The sequence below is a fragment of the Mixophyes fleayi genome, chromosome 2, assembly GCF_038048845.1.
Source record: "Mixophyes fleayi isolate aMixFle1 chromosome 2, aMixFle1.hap1, whole genome shotgun sequence".
Taxonomy (NCBI): domain Eukaryota; kingdom Metazoa; phylum Chordata; class Amphibia; order Anura; family Limnodynastidae; genus Mixophyes; species Mixophyes fleayi.
In genome coordinates, this window is record NC_134403.1 from 291,730,819 (window position 1) to 291,753,136 (window position 22,318).

The 22,318-nt window shown below is 40.1% G+C and overlaps 1 protein-coding gene across 1 annotated transcript in view; it reads left to right on the top strand.

Moving 5' to 3' along the window:
- LOC142139093 (amine oxidase [flavin-containing]-like) overlaps positions 1-22,318 on the top strand; it is a 62,825-nt gene that overhangs the window by 17,613 nt on the left and 22,894 nt on the right. The window contains exons 2-5 of the mRNA XM_075196386.1: positions 11,127-11,221; positions 12,931-13,068; positions 18,808-18,912; positions 20,122-20,213. Coding sequence (XP_075052487.1) covers positions 11,127-11,221; positions 12,931-13,068; positions 18,808-18,912; positions 20,122-20,213 — 430 coding nt within the window. The remainder of the gene's footprint in view (positions 1-11,126; positions 11,222-12,930; positions 13,069-18,807; positions 18,913-20,121; positions 20,214-22,318) is intronic.

Here is a 22,318-nt window from a genome sequence, read left to right on the forward strand (position 1 = left end):
GTCCTGCTGTTTGCCTCATGCCAGCCACAGCATTGCAAGTGGCACTTACCCCCCCTTGCCTCTGGTGCATCAGGGTGGTAGTGTGTGTTTTCCTGGGGGTGGCTCCTGCTTACAACCCCCGTGGGTGGGGAATGGTCTGACTGCCCTCCCTTCCTGGGACACTCCTGTCAGAGATGCCCCTGGTATCCACATCAATTGAACCGCTTCCAGACTTTTCTTGAGTGGTATCGCTGGTCCTCGGTTCATGGGTCACCTTGGGCCTTCACTCTGCCCCTTTTCTGTTTTTTTCCCAGTACTGTGAGTTACACTTTGCCACACAATCCTGATGGCTGTGTAATATCTCAGTCAGCCATGCTTTTACCAGCTCCTTTTCTCCAGATCCACTGACCGAGGACATGTAGCAGCTCTTGGCAAAGCTGACCATAGTCATAGCTTTCACTGTGCACTACTGACTGGCCTAGGATGGGGGTAGTCTGTATGGTAGCTGTGAACTCCATAAGCCTTATTGGCTGCTTCTGAAAGAGTAGGGCAAGATCTTAGGGTTCCAGTAGCGCCTGCTCCTCGGACAGTGAGGTGGTATAGTAGCTTACCCCAGTCTCTTTGGACCATTCCCCCATCACATCTGGGAAGTTCTCCTGACTTTCCTTAATAAAGTCCACCTCAGACAGTTTTGCACATATGAATCTCCCATCCCTCAGCACCAATATACGAAGTTGCTCCTCGTCCTCACCCGACTCCTTGGCTTCCAGGATTTCAGAAACATAAGTCCCAACTTGGGCGGCCTCCACTGCTGGGTCCTTCGCTATTTCCATACTGCCTGCATCATCAGCTGTGGCCTGAAATCATCCTGGGTAGTGGCAATTTCCCTTGCCTGGCATAATCCTCGGAGTTCATCCAGTTTTAGGAAGCTATAGTTGTTCATGGCTCATGTTTCTTGTAACTCCTCTGATAGGCTTCCTGTGGGTGCTGTGTAGCCCGTGCTGTGCTGTACCTACAAGGCTCTTGGACCGCAACTGTTTGCATCCTCTGCAGCCTTCCCGGTTCTTGCGACACCAGGCTAAGTGACCCCACCGCTTGCCACCAATTATGAGGATACCACCCTTAGCTGAGATGGCAGTTACCTCTGTGGGATTCAACACCACAAGACGTTCACAAGGTATAGGGTAAATGGTAGCGTGTATCCTCCAGCAGCCTCTTGCAGTCAGAACTCCAAAATAATAATTTCACTCTCTTTCAGAGTCTTATCCTCCAGCAATATTACCACTATCGATTAGCTAAACAGTAACAGTGTCGCCCAGCCTGGGTTACTGGCTCACACAGACCATGTCCTGGTAGGGTTTCCTCCAGCGGCACCACATTGCTTGGCCCAGAGTCCTTTTTGCTGATGTCCAGGATCCTCCAAGCTAGAATAGCTCTCTTGGCATTCTGCTCTCCCTATATTTTTGGCCGTATACACAGGGGGTAGGGTCAAATGTCTCAACCCCCCCCCCCCCCCCCACATTACAGCAGGGGTCTATCAGTGGATACTTTAACTGTTAGACATACTGTCTCTGCTACCTTGATTATACAATGGGATGGCTTGACTCAATTAGCTATTTGGCTGAATACATTAAACAAAGTGGTACAATATAACATCAAGGAATGGTACTTCATGTTTGCGGAAACAACAAGACACATTGTATCTGCCACATTACACAATCTGAGTCTGTGATACATTTTGATAGGATAACATTTATATTGATACATGTCAATACATTTCCCAATGCTATTTCATCCAGTATATTACTGTGGAGGCACATTTCATATCATCTAGAAGTTCTAACCTAATTACCTCTCAGATTACCTGTTGACCTAGCTAATTAACGTGACTGGCAGCTAGCTATGTCAAGTCACTCATCCATTGTTTTGATTACAAACAAGATTTAAGCCACACCTCATAACAATGGACATTTGAGACAAATGGTAATTACCTGAGCTAACACAAGCAAAATGGCTTCTGCTTTCCTGTTACTTTCACACAATACGGCAATATTATTTATATTTATACTACATACAATATTGCAGGTAATAGCAATGGCAAAATGTACCTAACAACATGAAATAATAATATACATAATACACCGATGCTATGGTCTATTTACTTAGACTGAGCCAAGGATTAAAAAGTACATTAAACTGTGAGAAACTGATGATGAATAAAAAGTTCTCAGTCCAGTAGCACCCCGTTTCCTGACAATTGTTAATATCCTTTTTAACATTGTTTCTATTTAGGGTTTTTTTTTAATGAAATATATGATATAGCCTACAATAATTATACATTTTAATTATAACATAATAATATTTATCTAGTCAACAAATTGCTGGCAAAAAGGAATACATATCTGTTTTTTAAACAAGTCCAAAAGGGTTATAAGAAATATTGGTGAAAGTTGTTAGTAGGTGATTTTTTTAAACCATTGTCTATTTAATTTTGTTGTAGGAATTTATTCCTGGTTCATTATTGGTAAGATAACATAGAACTCGTTCATAGAGCTCATAGTTTCTTACTTTCTAGTCTCTAATTTAGCAGTGCCCATTTTTCTTAGTCAAAGTAATAGTATTTGATGATACCAAAGGACAGATGTAATAGGGTTGTCTTAAAGAATTATTCAATTAAAGCTAAGCCACTAGTCGCCCCTGGCATGAACTGCTATGTTTGCCATTAGACTAATATAAAAATAAAGCATTCCCCCAAGTGCCAATAAAGGAAATGCAAGTAAATGTAATTTAATACATATAAAATCAAATAAAGGTGCAGCTATTCAATTATCTATCTGTTGTAATATACTCATTGCTAAATGTTACGCAAGATGCTACATAATAACAATTCTTTAAAAAAAATATGGGAACAAATAAAGTATTATTTATTAACTATCGGAGAAGATGTACAGACAGCTGAAAAGCTGAGAAAAAGACTTGTGTGCCAAGTGAAGTGATAAATATGGGCACATGCATTCAAAACAATTTTTCTGAAAAAAATTAGTAATAAACGCAGAATTTACAACTAAGTGGACAAAAGCAATCAACGGAAGTGGTTGTCAGATTTTTTCTTTGTGACATACCTATTGTATGACTGAATGGGTTTTGTAGAACATATTTTTTTTAGTAGAGTTGCACCTATTCTCATATACGAATAATACATAAATAGATTCACTCCCCATGTAGCAGTATTATTGCTCATATACCGAAACTCTTTACATAATCACTGCACATTTGTTGCTGGGAATCAAAAGCTCATGGTTTCAAAATAGACATATGTTCTATTTTTATTTACATGCACTAACATTTATATTGCTTGATAAGTTGTACATAATGGACCTCCTTTACAAAGCGCACTGGATGCACACCTCAAAACTCTCTGGTTTTTCACCAATGTGCCCGGATTGCCCCCCTCTCCCTAGCTTATTTGTAGGTGCATGATTACTCTTTTCTCTCTGAAGACACTTAAGACACTCTCTTCTTAAGACACTAAAAAGCTAAAACTACATCTAAGCTTGCAGGGAGGCAGAAATAACTCTGAAGCTCACTGTGCAAAAAGCCTTTAAAAGGCCAAATTCATGTAAATTAGAATTACTCTCTTTGAGTGTCACTGTTGCCATATAACATGGGTGGGTGTTTTTGCATCAACACTGGGGTGCAGTGGTTGAATGGATCTATTCCAAGCACAAGTATTTAGTTTAGCCCCACTTACCATCCAGAATATGCCCTGTAGTTTTCTCTCAGATTTACCAGTGACTTTCCCAGAATTCCCTGTAGGTGATGAGGGCTAAATAATATACAATTCATTGAATAATATTATGCCTTATTTCATCTTTCTGAAACACTGAACTATTAACATTTCTTTTGCATATTTAACAATTTCCTTTAGATTATATTTAACAAAAGGTACGCTAATTATCATCACAGTTTACTCAGATATTATAACGTAATTATGATGAATCTGCCCTTACATAGGAAATACACAGAGACATTATTACATGTCAGCTGTTTGCTGTAAAGGTCAATGGTACATTCAGCAAAGCAGGAAATTGATATGGACAGCCAGCATTAAACATTTCTTCGACAGATAAGGGCAATATTTGATTTAGGCACAGTCATAAAAACTATTACAAAGCAGCAGCAAACCTGTCTTATGTTCCTGTTTGCATTTTACTGTCATTTAAAGAAAGCTGACACTAATAAGCTCTGATTTTCCTAACCGATCATTTTCAAACAGGTAAAAACATTAAAAAATATATAAATTAGAAAAGTGATTAAAAACGATTGGATCTGACTGACAAAATCATTAAAAGTACTTTCCAAAAGGAGAAGGGACTCCTGGGTAATTCCATTCACATTACAGCCCTTTAAGTTAACACCTAACCCACTGTGTTTTTAGACACATACCCATACCTCCCAACTATCTTAATTTCAAGAAGACTACTGATTTTAGAGTTCTATCGCACCCCAGGACATTTTTGCCCCGTGGGTGGGAACGTTGGGAACAAGGGAGGATGCCTTGCACTTTATATCGTTAGGCAGCCCTCTGGGGGTGCAACTATCATTATCATAGACACACCTCCATCATGATGTGCCCACACCTCCTGCCAAGGAGTGACATTTCGAGAGATATGCACATACCATCCACCAATAGACAGACATGTTCCACCCATGTTTGACCTCTGCACTGAAGGACTTATTCTGATCAGGGCTTGGTCTGGTCGGTAGCATGGATAGAGCTATAGCAATAGTCTTAAAATTTGTATCATTCAAATTACTAACCTGTCTGGTCATTCAGAGGTCAAATCGTTTTTTCAGTTTTTCAGAGATGAAATATGAATGCAGGTATAGCTAGCTATAATAGATTCTTGTCTTACTAACAGCTTCAATGTATGTAGCTAGTTTATGACTCACATTTCGTTTGCATGTTTGGTCAGAATTACAATTTCCATTGAAATAGAAATGGTCTTACTCATGCTTTAAAATGTGAGTCTGAGTATCCCCTTACCGTGAATGTGGCAATAGCTGGCTGACCCCATTCACCTCATATATGACGCATTACATTTTTTTATTGTAAGACTGATGAAATAATAAAAGAAAATCCTCAAGAAATGGGGTGAGGTTATTATACTGAAAAGGGTTAGAGGTTCATCTATTGAACAAATAGGACTGCACAAAGGACCCTAAGGTAAGGGTACTGACCTATGTCAGGGGCGCACGCAGGATTGTCAGGGAAGGTTTTCCCCCCTGACCCAAAAAAAAAAAAACCCCACGAGAGCGAGTTGCGCATGCGCAGCAGCTCCATTTCAGCAGCGCTGTCCTATACAGCAGCCGCGGCGCTGTCGAAGAAGCGTCCGCGGCGGTGCTGTATTGTGTATTGCTTCTTTGACAGCACCGCGGCTGTTGTATAGGACAGTGCCGCTATGGTGGCCACTTAGTTAGCGCAGGGGGGGGGGGTTTCTGGAGACTCAGAAACCCCCCCTGCGTGCGCCACTGTATGTGTATTGTGTAACTAAAATTTAATTTTTTTGTTAAACATGGTACATCACTATTATTGATTATATATACCTATTTCAGGAACTCTAGATCATGTTTGGGCAATATCAATCAATCAATAAATCTAAAGAAATATCAAATGTTGCAGAGTTTACTGAATTGTATAGGAATCATATCAAACATTGTTGAAATCATAAGAGAAATATGCATATTATACATCAAGTCCATGACACTGTTCTTCCTGTGAAATAAGGTTTTCGTAGACAGCACAATCCTAGTAATGGCAGAGAAAATGTTTTTTCTTCTTCTCCTGACCCAAACCTGCTTCTTCTCACTTCCAAGTGCCTCCACTCACTGCACTCTGCAATAATTGATTTAAAAAAGAAGTATATATGTGACACACCCACTTTCTCCTGCAATCATTGTTATAAGAGCACAGCTACTGATAGCATGAATGATGCAGTGGCAGGTTAGCATGTAAAAGTATCCTGCGTCTCTTTCCTCTAGTGCGGCGGTTCCCAAAGTGTGCGCCGTGTCTCCCAGGGGTGCCGCGGCGCTGTCACAGGGGTGCCGCGGGAGAGCCATAGAAAAAACAAACAACACAGAAACTTACCAATCCGCGTGGCGCCGGGACCCAGCATCTTCCTCTCTCATGCAGCTGTGAGAGGAAGATGCTGGTTCCCGCGCCGCGCGGATTGGTAAGTTTTTGTGTTGTTTTTTCTATGGCTGGTGCGCGGCAGAGGAGGACAGCATGACAGAGGAGGAGAACAGCGTGAGAGGGACTGAGGAGGAGGACAGCGTGAGAGGGACAGAGGAGGGGGACACAGCGTGAGGGGGCAGTGGAGGGGGACACAGCGTGAGAGGGGCAGTGGCGGAGGACAAGTGAGAGGGGCAGTGGAGGGGGACACAGCGTGAGAGGGGCAGTAAATGGGGGACACAGCGTGAGAGGGGCAGTGGAGGGAGACACAGCGTGAGAGGGGCAGTGGAGGGAGACACAGCGTGAGAGGGGCAGTGGAGGGGGACACAGCGTGAGAGGGGCAGTGGAGGGGGAGACAGCGTGAAAGAGGAGGGGGACAGCGTGAGAGGGGAGGGGGACAGTGTGACAGAGGAGGGTGACAGAGTGACAGAGGAGGGGGGACAGCGGGGGCAGAGGAGGGGGACAGCGTGAGAGCGGGCAGAGGGTACAGTGTGACAAAGGGCAGAGGAGGGGGGACAGCGTGGCAGAGGGTAGAGGAGGGGGGAGAGCGGGGCAGAGGAGGGAGGAGAGCGAGGCAGAGGAGGGGGGAAAGCGTGAGAGAGGGCAGAGGGGACAGCGTGAGAGAGAGCAGAGGGGACAGCGTGAGAGAGGGCAGAGCGGACAGCGTGAGAGAGGGCAGAGGAGGAGGGAAAGCGTGAGAGAGGGCAGAGGGGACAGCGTGAGAGACGGCAGAGGGGGCAGCATGAAAGAGGGCAGAGTGTCTGGATGCAGAGGGCAGAATGTCTGGATGCGGAGGGGGCAGAGTGTCTGGGGCAGAGAGGGCAGAGTGTCTGGGGGCAGAGAGGGCAGTGTCTGGGGGCAGAGAGGGCAGAGTGTCTGGATGCAGAGGGGGCAGAGTGTCTGGATGCAGAGGGGGCAGAGTGTCTGGGGGCAGAGTGTCTGGGGGCAGAGGGGTCAGAATGTGAGGGGTAGAGTGTCTGGATGCAGAGGGGGCATTTTTGCATACAACTAAATAAGTATTTCTGTCCTTACCTAAATACTGTGGCAAAAGCCCGCTACTGCAGAAGCACACGCGAACAACTTCTTCCTTTTTATGGTGCTTTATTGTCAGGATGGTAAATGTTTTGACACCGTATACTTGCACAGCAATCATGGAGACCCTAAACACTAGCTATACATAGTCCAGCTCTCTCTCAGGACCAGCCAGCTCACCCAGCATTGGTCTCTGTGCACAAATGATATAAACAAGCTTTTATACCTGATACTCCTCCCCCAGCCTTAGCTTGATGGACAGGTCACACACCTACCTTCTCTTTAAAAGGAAATGCCCATCACTGGCTCTGTAATTCAAACAGACACACCCTGTCTGTTTGCTGAGAGGAAGGATTTCAAGTCATGTAAGTTAAACCAAATTAAAACTATTGCTTTTATACATAGGTCTTTACATTCAATCTAGGTGCATTACTGCACAAATGTTTTACTCTACTTCCCTGCTTTCTCTGCATATTGCCAGCTAAATGCCTCCTTTTGTTTCAATACTTATTACAATTTTTTGACCCAACTAAAACAGGACTGCTCAGTAATTATTTTGGAGGTGGCCTTGAAAAAATTATGGAGACTCTACGGGGGCCACAAACTGCAAAAGTTTGGGAACCACTGCTCTAATGCACAGGGCAACTAACTTGCAGGGCCCAATGTCAATACAATTTAAGATCAAGTCATGTCAGAGACACCTACCGTGACCTGCCAGCCAGTCATAGTGGGTGTTGGTCAGAGGGTGACTGAGAGCCTCACCTCTGCTGCAGTCAGATCATCAGTCAGCCATCTGCTCTACTGTCCACACTTCAACATTGTAAGTTTGCACATACATGTAGTAGACTTTGTGAGATATAGGTGTGTGAGGGAAAATTAGCAGTAACTGGCAGATGGTCATCAGCAAACAGGACAAACCAGGTATCATGGGATCCAGTGCCTTGGCTTGAAAAAAAATACAGAAACACAGTGCAAATTGCCCAATAAAATCACCATGTGTTTGGTAACCTTTATAAATACTAAATGAGTCCACTATGGGCACTGCCACTCTATCTGCTATTTAAATCAGGGAATGTACCTGCAGTTCTTCACTTCTGAGCACAAATGGCTGTTTACAGACGTGGAAAAATGTAGAGCACAGAGCATAACTTACAACATTCAATGAAAAGACAGCTAGACAAAAATTGACCAAAACCATATTGCCAAACATGTGATACTCTGTACTGTTTTGGTATGTGTCAGTGAAAATGTGGTTTCTTCCTCATTTAAAATGTCATGCTCCTAATGCTTTGTGTATGCACCTTACGGTTAGCAAGTCAAGATGATGGCAGCTGTGGTATATATTTTCTAATAAAAGGAGCTGGGTAGACTAGGGTGTGATTTTGATTTTGCTGAATGACACTAGCCATGTTTAAGACCCCGATTGTAAATGAGAGCTTATGTTCCTAAGTTTGTCAGTAGTGAATCTGCATAAAATACATTAATCAGGTCAAAAGTTATATCTATTTATGTGGTATAATTAATAGAGATGGGCGGGTCCGGTTCCCCGAGAACCGAACCCACCCGAACTTTGGGTATCCGAGTACCGAGCTGAGTAGCTCGGTACTCTCCCGCCCGCTCCGAATCCAAATCGAGGCCGAACGTCATTGTGACGTCATCGGATCTCGGGGCTCGGTTCTCGCGATACTTCAAGATTATAAATACCCGCCTCCACAGCAATCCATCGCCATTTGACAGAGGGAGAGAGCAGGGTGTAGTCACAGGCTGATTAGAGCAGGGACAGAGAATCCAATATTCTGATTCCAATTGTTGTAACAAAAATCGCTAGAGAAGAGAGGAGGATAGAGGGTTTTTTTCTTTTCAATATTTGGCACTCCCCAGTGCTTTTGGGGTGTCCCCCATAATTGTGCATAAATATTTCTGGCTGTCAAAATTACTATCTGTCAGCAGTATCTACCAACTCATTTTTAGCACTCCCAAGTGCTTTTGGGGTGTCCCCCATAATTGTGCATAAATATTTCAGGCTGTCAAAATTACTATCTGTCAGCAGTATCTACCAACTAATTTTTAGCACTCCCCAGTGCTTTGGGCTCAGAATGGATTCAAAGCAGTCAACATATGATCAGAATGAGCAACCAGGTTCTGTCACCAGTCCTGATGTTAGTGTTCCCAGTACATCATCTGGGCAAGGCAATGTCAAACTACACAGTGTTTCGAAATCAGTCCAAAAAACAAAAAAAAATATTTTTTTTTACTGTGTTGAAGCGAAAAAGGAGTGTTACTGAGCAAAAGTTAAGTGCCGATAATTTTTTTTTTGCCAACATGCCATTCTACACACGCAGTGGCAAAGAGAGAATGAGGCCTTCACCTAGTGCACAACTACTGTTACGCGTCAAAGCCGAGCTGAAAGATAACAATAAGGCAATAAGGCATTAGAGGATAATGTTTGCTCTGATTCACAAATGACACCAATCCCTGTGGAGAGTCCATCCAACAGTGGTATGTCTAATCGTGAGCATTCTGTTAGTGTACCCATAAAGAAGGGCCCTTTCAGCGTACCTGAACAGCCCGAGTGTAGCCGGTGATACACAAATTGAGGATGCCACTTTGGAAATAGAAGAGGATGAGGGGGAGATTTGTGGAGGTGACGAGGGCGCTAATGAGGATGTTGATGATTATGATGCAGACAGATACCAAATTTCCTTTCTCAATTTCTATTTATATTCTAGATTATATAATGGCTGAATAGTTTTCTATTTTACTCCTAGTGGAGAGGGGATCTGATGCAGACAGATACTAAACTGCCTTTGTCCATTTCTTTGTATATTCGAATTTCTAGTTCTACAGTCTATGCAGGCTGCTTTTTTTCTATTTCACTACAAGTCGATGGGGAAGGGGGTCTGATGCAGACAGATACCAAACTGCCTTTGTCCATTTCTTTGTATATTCAAATCTCTAGTTCCACAGTCTGTGCAGGCTGCTTTTTTTATATTCAACTACAAGTGGAGGGCGGGGGGGCATAGATAGCCACCAAACTACCGTGGTCCATTTAATTTTACTTTCTAGTTCCACAGTATGTGCAGGCTGCTTTTTTTATATTCAACTACAAGTGGAGGGCGGGGGGGGCATAGATAGCCACCAAACTACCGTGGTCCTTTTAATTTTACTTTCTAGTTCCACAGTATGTGCAGGCTGCTTTTTTCATATTCAACTACAAGTGGAGGGCGGGGGGGGCATAGATAGCCACCAAACTACCGTGGTCAATTTAATTTTACTTTCTAGTTCCACAGTATGTGCAGGCTGCTTTTTTTAATATTCAACTACAAGTGGAGGGTGTAATATACACCCAAAGACGATGCCAATAATCAAAGATGGAGGAGGTAGACAACCAGGTTTGTCTGTATAATTTGCAGACAAGTGTTCAAATTAAGGACGGCCTACCAGGGATTAAACTGTTTTTTTCATAATTTATTAGCTTTAGAATTACCTCACTTATCTAAGAAACTGGTGGAGCACTAAATTAGGTTATTTTAGACCAAAAAAATTGCATTTTTTTCAAAAATAGCAAAACAAAACCAAACAAAACCAAAACCAAAACCAAAACACTCAAGGGCGGTTTTCCAAAACCAAAACCAAAACACGAAGGTAATCCAGATCCAAAACCGAATACAAAACCAAAACACAGGGGTCAGTGACCATCTCTAATAATTAAGCACAATCTATTGTAGTTGATAGAATTTGGTGAAAATAATGATTATTGATTTTATAGTCCAGTTTCTATTAAAGGATCGTGGCTTTATAGTTATGTGCATTGTTAAATAAGCTTTATCTGAACAACTTCAAGATGTTAAATCGATGAATCAAAGCCCTATGTCTCTTTTAGGTCTCTCAGCAGCTAAATTACTAGTAGAGTCAGGACTGAGTGTGGTCGTGCTAGAGGCTCGAGATCGAGTTGGAGGAAGAACTTTCACAGTGAAGGTGGGTTTCCTGCATGTGAATCAGAACTGCACTGCACTGTTCCTTTAGAGACCAGTGCAAGGTGACATAAATATAGTAATATGTATGCAAAATGTTGGTCTAATGTGTATTTTGAGTTGCATGTCTTTAAGTGTTACTGATGATGATGATGATGATGACTTGGGATTAATTAAGAATAATAATTAAATATCAAATATGTTCCCATCCCCCTTAAAGTGTAACTAGCACCAGTGCTTACAGACTTTGCTAGGTAACGCTGATGCAGAGGGGAGGGGCGAACAGTTTGGTGTCCCCTACATGAATTACAAAAGGAGTATGACCAAGTCAATTTGAGGCACACCATGTCCAACCCAGGGATGTGTTCAGCACTTTTCCCCTATCAGTAAATGCTGATAGGGGAACATACCTCCCAAGTCCGCTTTGCGTATGACAGGATGGTCTCCTCTAATCGGGAATGTACCAACTGGACAGTTGGGAGGCACATCATACTATAACAGGGAGACCTGCACTGTTGAAATGTAGCCAAGCCCCAGCCTGGGAAAGAATTCCTTAGGTGAATTGGGCCCACAAAAAAAGTTTTCACAATGCCACTGGACTGTGGGTGTCTGGGTAATGTATAAAAGTCAGAATATCAATAGTTACATTTGTGGAACTACAATTTCCAGCAAACCCTGGAAGCCATTAACTGTTTCTAGAAGTACAGGCACCACCTCCCAGCAGGATTGGGAACACGCTCAGTGCTACTCATCTCGGGGCTGGTTTAACCTGTGGGAGAGGAGCCCACATTTTTTGTGCAGACCTGATTGCCCTATGAAATTCAGTCCCATGCTGATTAAGCTGTGGCAGGCTCACATTATGACAGGAAGATCCCATGCTTTGAGTCTCCCTGTTATAGTGTAACCAGCCAACCCTAGCACAGTGTTGTGCTGGTTGTGGCTTTTGCATTTGGACTCCATTCTATTAGTCCCCTGTCATTAGCGTTGATCAACCCAGATTATAAACACTTGCACTTGTACTTTTTAAACTGTCTTGGGGAGTGACATTTTTCTCAATTTATTGTATCTGGAGATAAGGCCTACTCCAGGGGACATGCCACACTTACATATACATGCCCTTACTGCAAATCAGTTGCACTTGCACACCACCAATATTCCTGTCCAGACTGACTTATGCTCAACTCTAACTAAGGCCCAAAGTAACACTTAAATTAAATCAAAACAATGCATATATTCATAGATATCTGAATGGTAAATGACAGGTAGCTTCAAATACTATAAATTTAAGATTCAGTTTATGACCATGAAACTGGTGTGTATATATATATATATATATATATATATATATATATATATATATATATATATATATATATATATATACTCATAAAGCAACATAAACCCATGTAAATCTAAAATGGATATGTGAGTCCAGATACTTTAAGGGGTAGTCTGGTTCAGACTCTAACTGTTATATTTTTAGTGCAATTAAAAAATGAAAGCAAACGACTGAATGGTTGTTACAGACAACACTGTCTCTGTCATACAGCTAAGTGAGGAGCAGTTTTCATAATTGTCTCAATTTCAATTGTTTGTGACTGCTGTATTTTATATACTAGTTCAAATATGTTCCAAATGTTCTTTATGGCATTATGATGCATTCATTTTTATTTGTGTTTGAAATTAAACTAGAATTTTATATTTTCATACCAGAATAGCAAAGCAAAATATGTTGATCTCGGTGGTGCGTATGTGGGACCAACTCAGAACAGAATCATAAGAATTGCCAAAGAATTTGGAGTAGAAACCTACAAAGTAAATGAAGTGCAGCGTCTCATTCATTATGTTAAGGTAAGATGTCATGCCAAACAAGGAATTTACTCCTACCTCCCAGTATTCTCATGCTGATATTTTGCATAATGGGTAGATTCATCAATATTTCTAAAATGAAAAAGGGCAGGTGTTGCCCACAGTAACTAATCAGAGTCTTGCTAGCATTTATCAAGGACATTTTAGAAAGTGTGATCTAGAATCTGATCGGTTGTTATGGGAGACACCTCCTCTTTTACTTCTGAAAATGTTTGATAACTCTACTCCCAAAGTAGGTCGAACCCATATTCCTCCTAACCATACCCTTTCTTCTATAAGATCACATGCTTTTGCTGGTTGTCACTCCCCTTTCTATCACTGGAAATTACTGATTGACAGGCCAATTAGCATGTGCAGACTTACTGGCTACTAAACTATTTGTTATTATCTTTATTAGTAGTAGTACTATCAGTAGTAGTATTAATATTAATTTGATTTATATATTGGCTGCATTTTGATATTATGTAATGAAAAGCAACTGTATTTTATGTCTTAAACTTTAGTTTCTAAACCAAGCCTGTCCAACTGATTGCCTGCAGGCATTGTAAGGCAAACAACATGGTCTTACCTGTTCTTATGTGTGGTCAAGTTCTAAAAAATATTACTGTTTCTCTGGAATGCCAGTTTAGGTATGACAACATAGCTCAACAACACGCTATACAGACAGCTGGATGTACCCCATACTTACGAGCTTTTGAAAGTTGGATTCCGGGAGCCAGCCGAGGAGGTGGGCGTGATGGGGTGCAGGGCTCCAAAATTTGCGATTCCCGGTGAATCGTGGCGTTTTGGACCTACTTCCTTGTGAAGATTGCCACACTCTCCCGGGAGTCCGTGAGACTCTCGCGAAATGCGGGAGTCTCCCAGACATTCCGGGAGAGTTGGCAAGTATGATATACCCTTAAAATTACTTTATAACTGATCCCTGCCCATTTTTTTTTCTTTTGGGAGAAATAAGATTCATCTAATATTAAAAGATTCTGCATGCTCCAAATATGTTGACATTCAAATGATGCTTATGTTAATATGAAGTTAGTGTTATATGTTTCATCAATGCTTTATGCACATCAAACTATTATTCTGGTGCATACACTAAAAAGCTGTTAAGAGGGTTTCCCAAGAGGAATAGGCAAAGGGGTGAATGTAACAGGCAAATAAGGATAAAGAGAAAACTAGAGAAGATCGCAGTGAAAAGAAACTAACAAGTGCTAAAGGCAATAAAGGTCTATTATAAATAGAAAAAAGGAATAAAACATGTTTTCAGAAACATTATATATAAGATCTCATAGCTCCATCTAGTGGAATATATATATATATTTTTCAAAAGCATAACCTCAATTAATTACTTTGCTACAATGTAAATCAATGAAATCATTGTAGTTTAGGGCTGCCATGACTTGTGCAAATAGGAATGCACCGCGGAAAAATGTTTACATTTAAACTATTTATGACCCCTACACATACTGTCAGGGGTGTTGAGAGGAGGCCCTGTGCTTTAAGGGGCTGTGTTTTATGCTGGTTGGCCCATATTTTCTATGCAGGCCCCTAGGGAAATCAGCTCAGTGTGGCCCAGGCTAGGGCTATGTGATGCTATAACAAGGAGACCCCACGCTTTGGGTTTCCATGTTCTAGTGTCACCACCCCAGCCTGTCGTAGTCTAGTGCCCTACACTGCTCATCCCACTGCAATTGCTGCTACCACCTAGAGCTCTTGGTTTGGGGCAGGACACATTTTAAAAAAAATATTTAAAACACTCTTTTCTTACTGCATGCTATTGATCATCATTTTTGATCCAGGTACTCCCTCAGACAGGTGTACCTGTGTCTATCTCCATAGCTAAATAAAGAGCAAGTTCGTAAATGCGCTTTTACTGTACTTGGCCTATCCCCTGGCTTTCCCCTGTTTCACCTCTACTGATGTAAACAGGTGCAACAGAGGGATACGCAAATAGTGTAATTTGTACATAAACATATACCATATACATATTTTAATTGAGCATGTGCACTTCAAAAATGCATATTTTACATTTAAAAGCAGGCCTTGTACCCTATTCAAAGTGAGCCCTCAGATATTTAAATATATATTTGGGGGCAAATACTGGTCACCAAGGCAAGTATCAGGATAATTTCTGAAACACACAGCATATAGATAAATGTGAGAAATCTGTGTAACGCCCCCTAGTGGCGTTTTTAGGGAACCATGCACCCAGTGACTCAGATGAGTTGCTATGGTGACTGGGAAAAAGGAGGGGCTATAAAAAGGGGGGAAAAAGAGAGAGGAAAGAGATGATGTGAGAAACTGGGGACCTCCCAGGCTCCCCTGGCATTGCCTGGGAGCGCAAGCGTGGTGACTGCGCCAGGGCAAGGAATGTGTGCCCTGAATAGGGAGAGAGCAGACACTCCTGGAGAGAGTGTTGTAGCAAAGAGAGGTAGTTGTGGAGTAGTGGGAAACCCAAAGAGGGGCAGAGAGAACACTAGTGAAGAATGTTATAGTCGAAGGAAGTTTACCCAAGCTTGCAGAGCTGTGAGCTACACAGATAAAGGGTCAGAGCTATAAGTGTTTGCTGGAGGTAAGCAATCCTGTGATTCCTGCATGTGTGTACTGGAAACAGAGGCTGAATTGTGAGTAGTTGTGGAACTACTGTTACCAGGAGAACCTGGTATGTACTGTGACAACTGCAGCAGTGTAAGATGTGTGCAGGAGGAGTAAGAAGATGTATTTGTAACCATATTGCTCATTAAGAACTGTGCTGGAGGAGTAAGGAGCTGTATATATTTCTGTATTGCTGCAACCATTAAGATTATCGTGCTGGAGGAAGAGGAGTGTAAATAAAGAGTTCAGTTTGTCATAGAGATTGTCTGGCGCCCAAATAATTGTGACTCTTATTGCACTGCACCACAAAGTGAAATCACCTGTGTCCCACTAACTACAAAGAAACACCTACATGTTCAGGGACCCCCTGGTCATTTCCACCCATGCCCCTCAGTTATCCAGGACTTGAGAAAGAGGTGCACTGTGTAACATTTGCACCCCACCCTACACATAGTGACAGGGGGTTACAACTGGTCACCAAGACAAGTATCAGGATAAATTCTGAAACACACAGCATATACATAAATGTGAGAAATCTGAATAAACTGTGCTAGATTTACTAAGCTGCAGGTTTGAAAAAGTGGGGATGTTGCCTATAGTAACCAATCAGATTCTAGCTATCATTTTGTAGAAGGTACTAAATAAATGATAGCTAGAATCTGATTGGTTGCTATATGCAATATCCCCACTTTTTCAATCCCGCAGCTTAGTAAGTCTAGCCCTATGTGTATTTGGAAACATTGATGGTGGTTGTTGCAAACAAATTGGAAGTGTAATGAGTAGATGCTGGTGTAACCAGCAGCTAATGAGGCGTAATTTTCATTAGATGCAACTGGCAACTACAGTTGCTGGAAGTGGTTGTTATTTGATTCTCTAAATAGTTTGACAAATCTGTTCTAAAATTCAAAAATTCATTAGAATATTTTGAATTTTAGAGCAGGATGATATAAATCGAAATGATTGAACATGTTCAAAAATGTTCAAGCCTGTTTGACAGTGTGCAAGACAGTTCTTACATGTTCTAAACATTATTAAAGCAAATCTTGAACACAATTAGAGAACATATAACATAAAAGTTTGAATCGGGGTGCATAGCCAATTATACCACTAAAATGTTTGATTGAACTTGTGTAGTTCTGTCAAATTGCTAACACAATTGGAAAATAAGTTGTGATATAAGAAGTATAAATAAATTAATTAGGGATAGGGAAGATCTCAGTTATGAGGAAACACTGTTCAAGACAATTCAAATACAGTTAAAGCCAATTCAGGGATAATGATAAATACAGTACCAACTGATACACTGGACCAGCTGACTGGACAATTTGATTTGTGCAGTTGGCCTATATGGCAGGCCATTCGGAAATGTGATTGTGAGCATCTCCAGATACAATATAGTTTGGTATGATTATTGTGTAAAACTATACTTGTGGCCTGATCTTTAGTCAAAAGAGTTAATAAAGTAATATAAAAAAAATATATAAACAGTAAATGGACTTCAGAAATGGTCCCAATTTCTTTGCCTGTCCAAAACCAGTGTCATCCTAATTAATTTTACACATATCACAGACTGTGCAAATAGAACATGGCTCCAACCTTGTATTAATTAACCCCATCTCCTAATTATGTCAGCCTATCCCTTGCCTTTTTCTTTACTCCCTTTCTATAGTTTCTATATTTTGCCCATTTTTTTATTATATAATGTGCCCAAAATACAAAGATGAATCTTCTGTCAGATCAGTATACACTAATAGAAACCTCTAACTGTTCTTTTTAAAAAAAATATCACAAGGATAAATTAACAAAGAAAAAAGGTGTGGAAATCCATAAGTAATGAAAGGATTGAAGGCAATATAATGTAATCATTGCTTATTAACCAGGAATGATTTCCTATGGCCATTTTCCCATAGCATTTCTATTTTAATTAAAATGTAGACTTTTAACCATTTACATAAAGTAGGTGTTTTTAAAGTTTTGCATCTTGTTGGCTGTTACATTTGTAACAGATTGTAAAATACACAAGTTTATTTAGATCAAACAAAAAGGGTGACTAAGTCCAAAAGGCGCAACAAATGTTCAAACTGGAAGGCAGCTTGTAGCAAAAAATAGGTCACACATAAATAATATGAAATTTCATATTATTTTTCATTTTGTGTGTTTTTTGTCACCATTATTTGTGTTTTGGTATTTGATCTTCACTGTTTTTGTTTGTCATTCTATCTCTTGATTGGCGCCTGTCAGCAAACTCCTTGTTTGTGTGTCTACAAGTTTATTTAGGTATTAAAATTTGCAAAATGAACATTATGGGTCTCATTTAGAGTTGGTCGCATAGTATTTTCCCTAATGTACTCATAAAAATTTTGTTGCGAACTTGCAGTTTTACATGTGTATTTTTATCTGAAAATACAACCAATACACAATAGTGTATTATTTCTACGTCAGACATACAGATGCCTCCGGCATATGCGCACTCCAATTTAATACAAACACCAATATGAATTTTCTTTCCTGCAGAGTGGAAAAAGTCCAAATACATGGTGACAACTTGACATAATATATCATCATTTCCTTTTGAACTTTCTATCATCTGCAGCAGGCAGATTGCATATTTACACCAGACCTACAAAATTTACGCCTCCCATGAACCATTTCTGGAGATGGGGGCAAGTCTAATTAGGTCGCATCTCCAGGGGATGTGCTACCCTTACGTGTACATGCCCTTACTATACTCAAATTATGCACATCTCTTTCAGCCTCGCTACAGATGTAAGAGGTCGTAAGTCTAAGATACCCTCAAATCCAAGACACATTTTGTCATGCATGCACAGTATGGAAATGCTTACTTTTACCCTCCATAAATACCTTACCTTCAACTCTAAATGAGGCCCTATGGGTAGATATTGATTGAATTAATGCATAGGCTATGCCTTGGATTTGTCAATTCCTAATTGCCTTACTAGTAAATGAAGTTTCTAGGTTTGTTTTTTTCCATTGAATAATCCAAGGTAATAAACCTAATTTAAAGCAAATTAAAACACATGCAAGATCTCTGTATATAATACTTTTCAGATAAGTACATGCTATCTGTGCCATTCTAATAACTAATAGTTCATTTATTTTATTATCTTTTAGGGTAAATCATATGCCTTTAAAGGGCCATTCCCTCCAATGTGGAACCCGATTGTCTACTTGGACTATAACAATCTATGGAGAACCCTCGATGAATTGGGAAAGGAGGTAACATTTAATAAAAGTCAAATAAGTGCTAACAATGTGGTCTATATATCACTGTAAATATGAAGGAAAGAGCTGCAAATTATTTTATATTTGCCTTTGGAGGGACATTGTGTGTGGCTGCCGGTCAGAGACGTGCTGAGGAGGAATCAGGAAGGAGAGAGGGGGTGCACACATAGTAATCCTCCGCCACATCTGCAGCAATTTGCCCAGAGCTGCATTATATGTTACATGTAAATATTACATTTGGCCCAAAAAACAGAGAACTAGGGCTCTAAATATGTTGTAAACATAAATAAGTAAACATATGAGAAGAGATACTCTGAAATAATACTTTGAGAAGAAATACTTAAAAATAAACATATTTTCAGCCATCAGAAAATAATTTCAAATTAGGAAAATATGATCGGAATTACAACCAAAGAATGATAAATGAGTATTATTGTAAAATATGTTAGTATGTCAAAATTGATTTGTAGGTTGAATACACAATATGATATTATTTTCATCCTGAGTAAAAGTAACAAATGTAAATTATATCTTTAAGACTATTTAAAGTGGGATCAACACCTACACACTTTATATTTGCTGCTTATATAAGTTTCTCATTGGGAGTTCTAATTATTTGTAATTGTATTAGTAAAACATTTTGTTTCCTTATTGCTGTGCAGCTGCCTTACAGATTAGTAAACCCATACACATGTTGTTAACTGCACACTGTACAAGCACTGACATCTGATGTCACACACTACAGTACAATAACACAATCTTACAATAACGCACATTTTTAATCACCTACCCATGGATGATTTTCTGGTACTAATTAAATAATTACCTACTGAATGAAACTTGACTTTGACTCTCCAGTTGAGCAGTTTTATTAAACCTATCATTTTTTAAATCTACATGACATCTCCTCCCTCCAAAAGTTCTCTTGTATTTACAATATATCTGGAATTGTGATGTGTGAGTTCCTGTATAGATAAAATAATGTGGCCCTGTGTAAAGATTGATCCCTCATGTGATACCATAATTGTACCTTATGTTTCCAGTGGTAATTAGAAAGAACTCATTTATCACATCCTATAGGAACATATGATGAACTTCCCTAACGAAACCGATTTGTATTATTACTAAACTGGGTTCTCAGATATACACAAAAAGCAGACTCACATGTTCTTTTTCAAATCTATGTTTGTGTATGTGTTACAGATTCCTAATGAAGCCCCATGGATGGCACCACATGCCGAGGAATGGGACAAAATCACAATGAAAGAACTGATTGACAAGCTGTGCTGGACCAAGTAAGACTATAGAGGCCTCCCACATTAATGTAAGGCATCATGTGGGCAAAGAGCACCTCGTAAACATGGTTATAGAGATGAATCACAAAGTTGGAATTAGTGGCTGTTACATCTCCTCCTTTTATCATTTGTACACAAAAAGCTTTAGAATTACATGTTATGCTGACATAATAGTGGTATTGGGTTATACACATCATCCACATTACCTTTTTGTAATAAAAACAGTCCGCCACTGAAGATTGCCTATATATGTGTCTGGAGCAAAAATGCCATAATAATCATAATCATGTCCAAAATTTGCACTCAGTTTATGTAAATACAAAACATATGTTTCATAGCTAACATATTTCATCAGTGTATCTAAAAATAATACACATTTCAAAGAGGCATGCTTGACTTGCATCTGTATACCCTTACTGTATTCCACTTGCATGCCAAATACCTGATCCGCCTATACAGGCACATGGGGCCGCAAGGGCATGATATGTAGAACACTAAACACGGATGCAAGGTTTGCACAAGACATATTTTTATGCTGCACTCTAAATCAGGCTCCCAGAGGGGCCAAAGTGACATATGGCCTGGGTTCTCCAGACAGGGCCGTCTGTTGGACATTCTATTAATGGAAACTGCTTTAAAGAGGAATGTATCTCAGCCCACTGATGTCCTATTAAGATATGAAACTTGTCAAAGAGTACTGTGAATACCAAAAAACAGTCACACCCCTATTCTTTATTCCCTGATTTTGCACTTCCTGGAATGTACACTGTTTTGAAGGACCTAATTTCTCAGATTTTACACATTTTATCCCAAAATGTAGTATTGTACACAAAGTCACCTACCAGAGGTGTAGGGGGTGCCGCTGCTATGAGGCCCACAGCTGATATAGGCTCACCTTCTTGTCAATGCCCCATATATATATATGTGTGAGTTTTTCACCATTGGATGGTGCAAGGAGGTACTTACTACCATGAGAACCACAAATGTCTAATTACACCGTTGATAGTGCAATAGGCTTTTGTGTGTGTATGTATCATTGTATCATTTATTACCATTGTTGTGTGACCCAGCCACCCCCTGATTTTCCTATATTTTACACCATGTCCTGGTCCCCTGCAAAATCTAATATGAGCGTTTGATTCTACCTAATTCAACTAAATAACATTAGTCCAAATCCTAAATATAAATATACATCAATGTATATCCCTATAACTAGTCTAAACCATACATGTTCTTAAATAAATAATATGTAACTCATCTAAAAGCATGCTAGTATGTTTTTACACCCTGCCCAGTAAGATATTTGTTAATACAATTGTTTAAGAAGCACAGTATGGTTTTCCTAAGCTTACCACATTGTAAGTGTTGCGGCTGCTAAATGGTTGGCCTAAGCATAGGCATAAGCATACAAAGTGAAAATATTGATGTGGAAAGAAGATTTAAGCACTGACCTACACCTGAATCATTAAAGGATTTAAGTTAGGTTAAAAGTTTTGGGGTTAGAGGTGCACACTAATGTAGAAAAACAGAGACAAGAGGCCCTAATTATTTTGCCTAGAGGGAGATAGCAGAGTGCGATGCTCCTGGGTAACGATTTCTGCTTGCGAGCTGGGATGTGTGCAATTTAAAATACTAATGTAGGAATGCAAGTATGCAGATGTACCTTTGCTCATATCCCAATGAGACATCTATGTTCCTCTGTAAATCAGGCACTGAGGCTCAGTATAGGAGCTATTAAATGCTGTGTTTATGACGAATACACAAACACACACACACACACCGCAAGTGATATTTTAGTAGGGATGAAACCAACGCAAATGACAATGACATAATTGCATAGTTGCAGCATATCAATGTAGCTTTTATTTTATGCTATACATTTTATTACTGATAGTTTTATCAAATTTAGTGACTCTGGGTTATTTTCTGATGTTTAATTATGTGCTTACAAAATTTCTTTAAAATTAAATTGAAAGCTGTATATGGAGGAGAAGGGCTTCAGGAGTTGTAAGCAGAAAGTTCACAGCCCTGAACAATGCACAAACTGTTGACTACTGCAATTTTATACTGACCTCTATTTCTAAGTTTTTTAATTGCAGCAATTT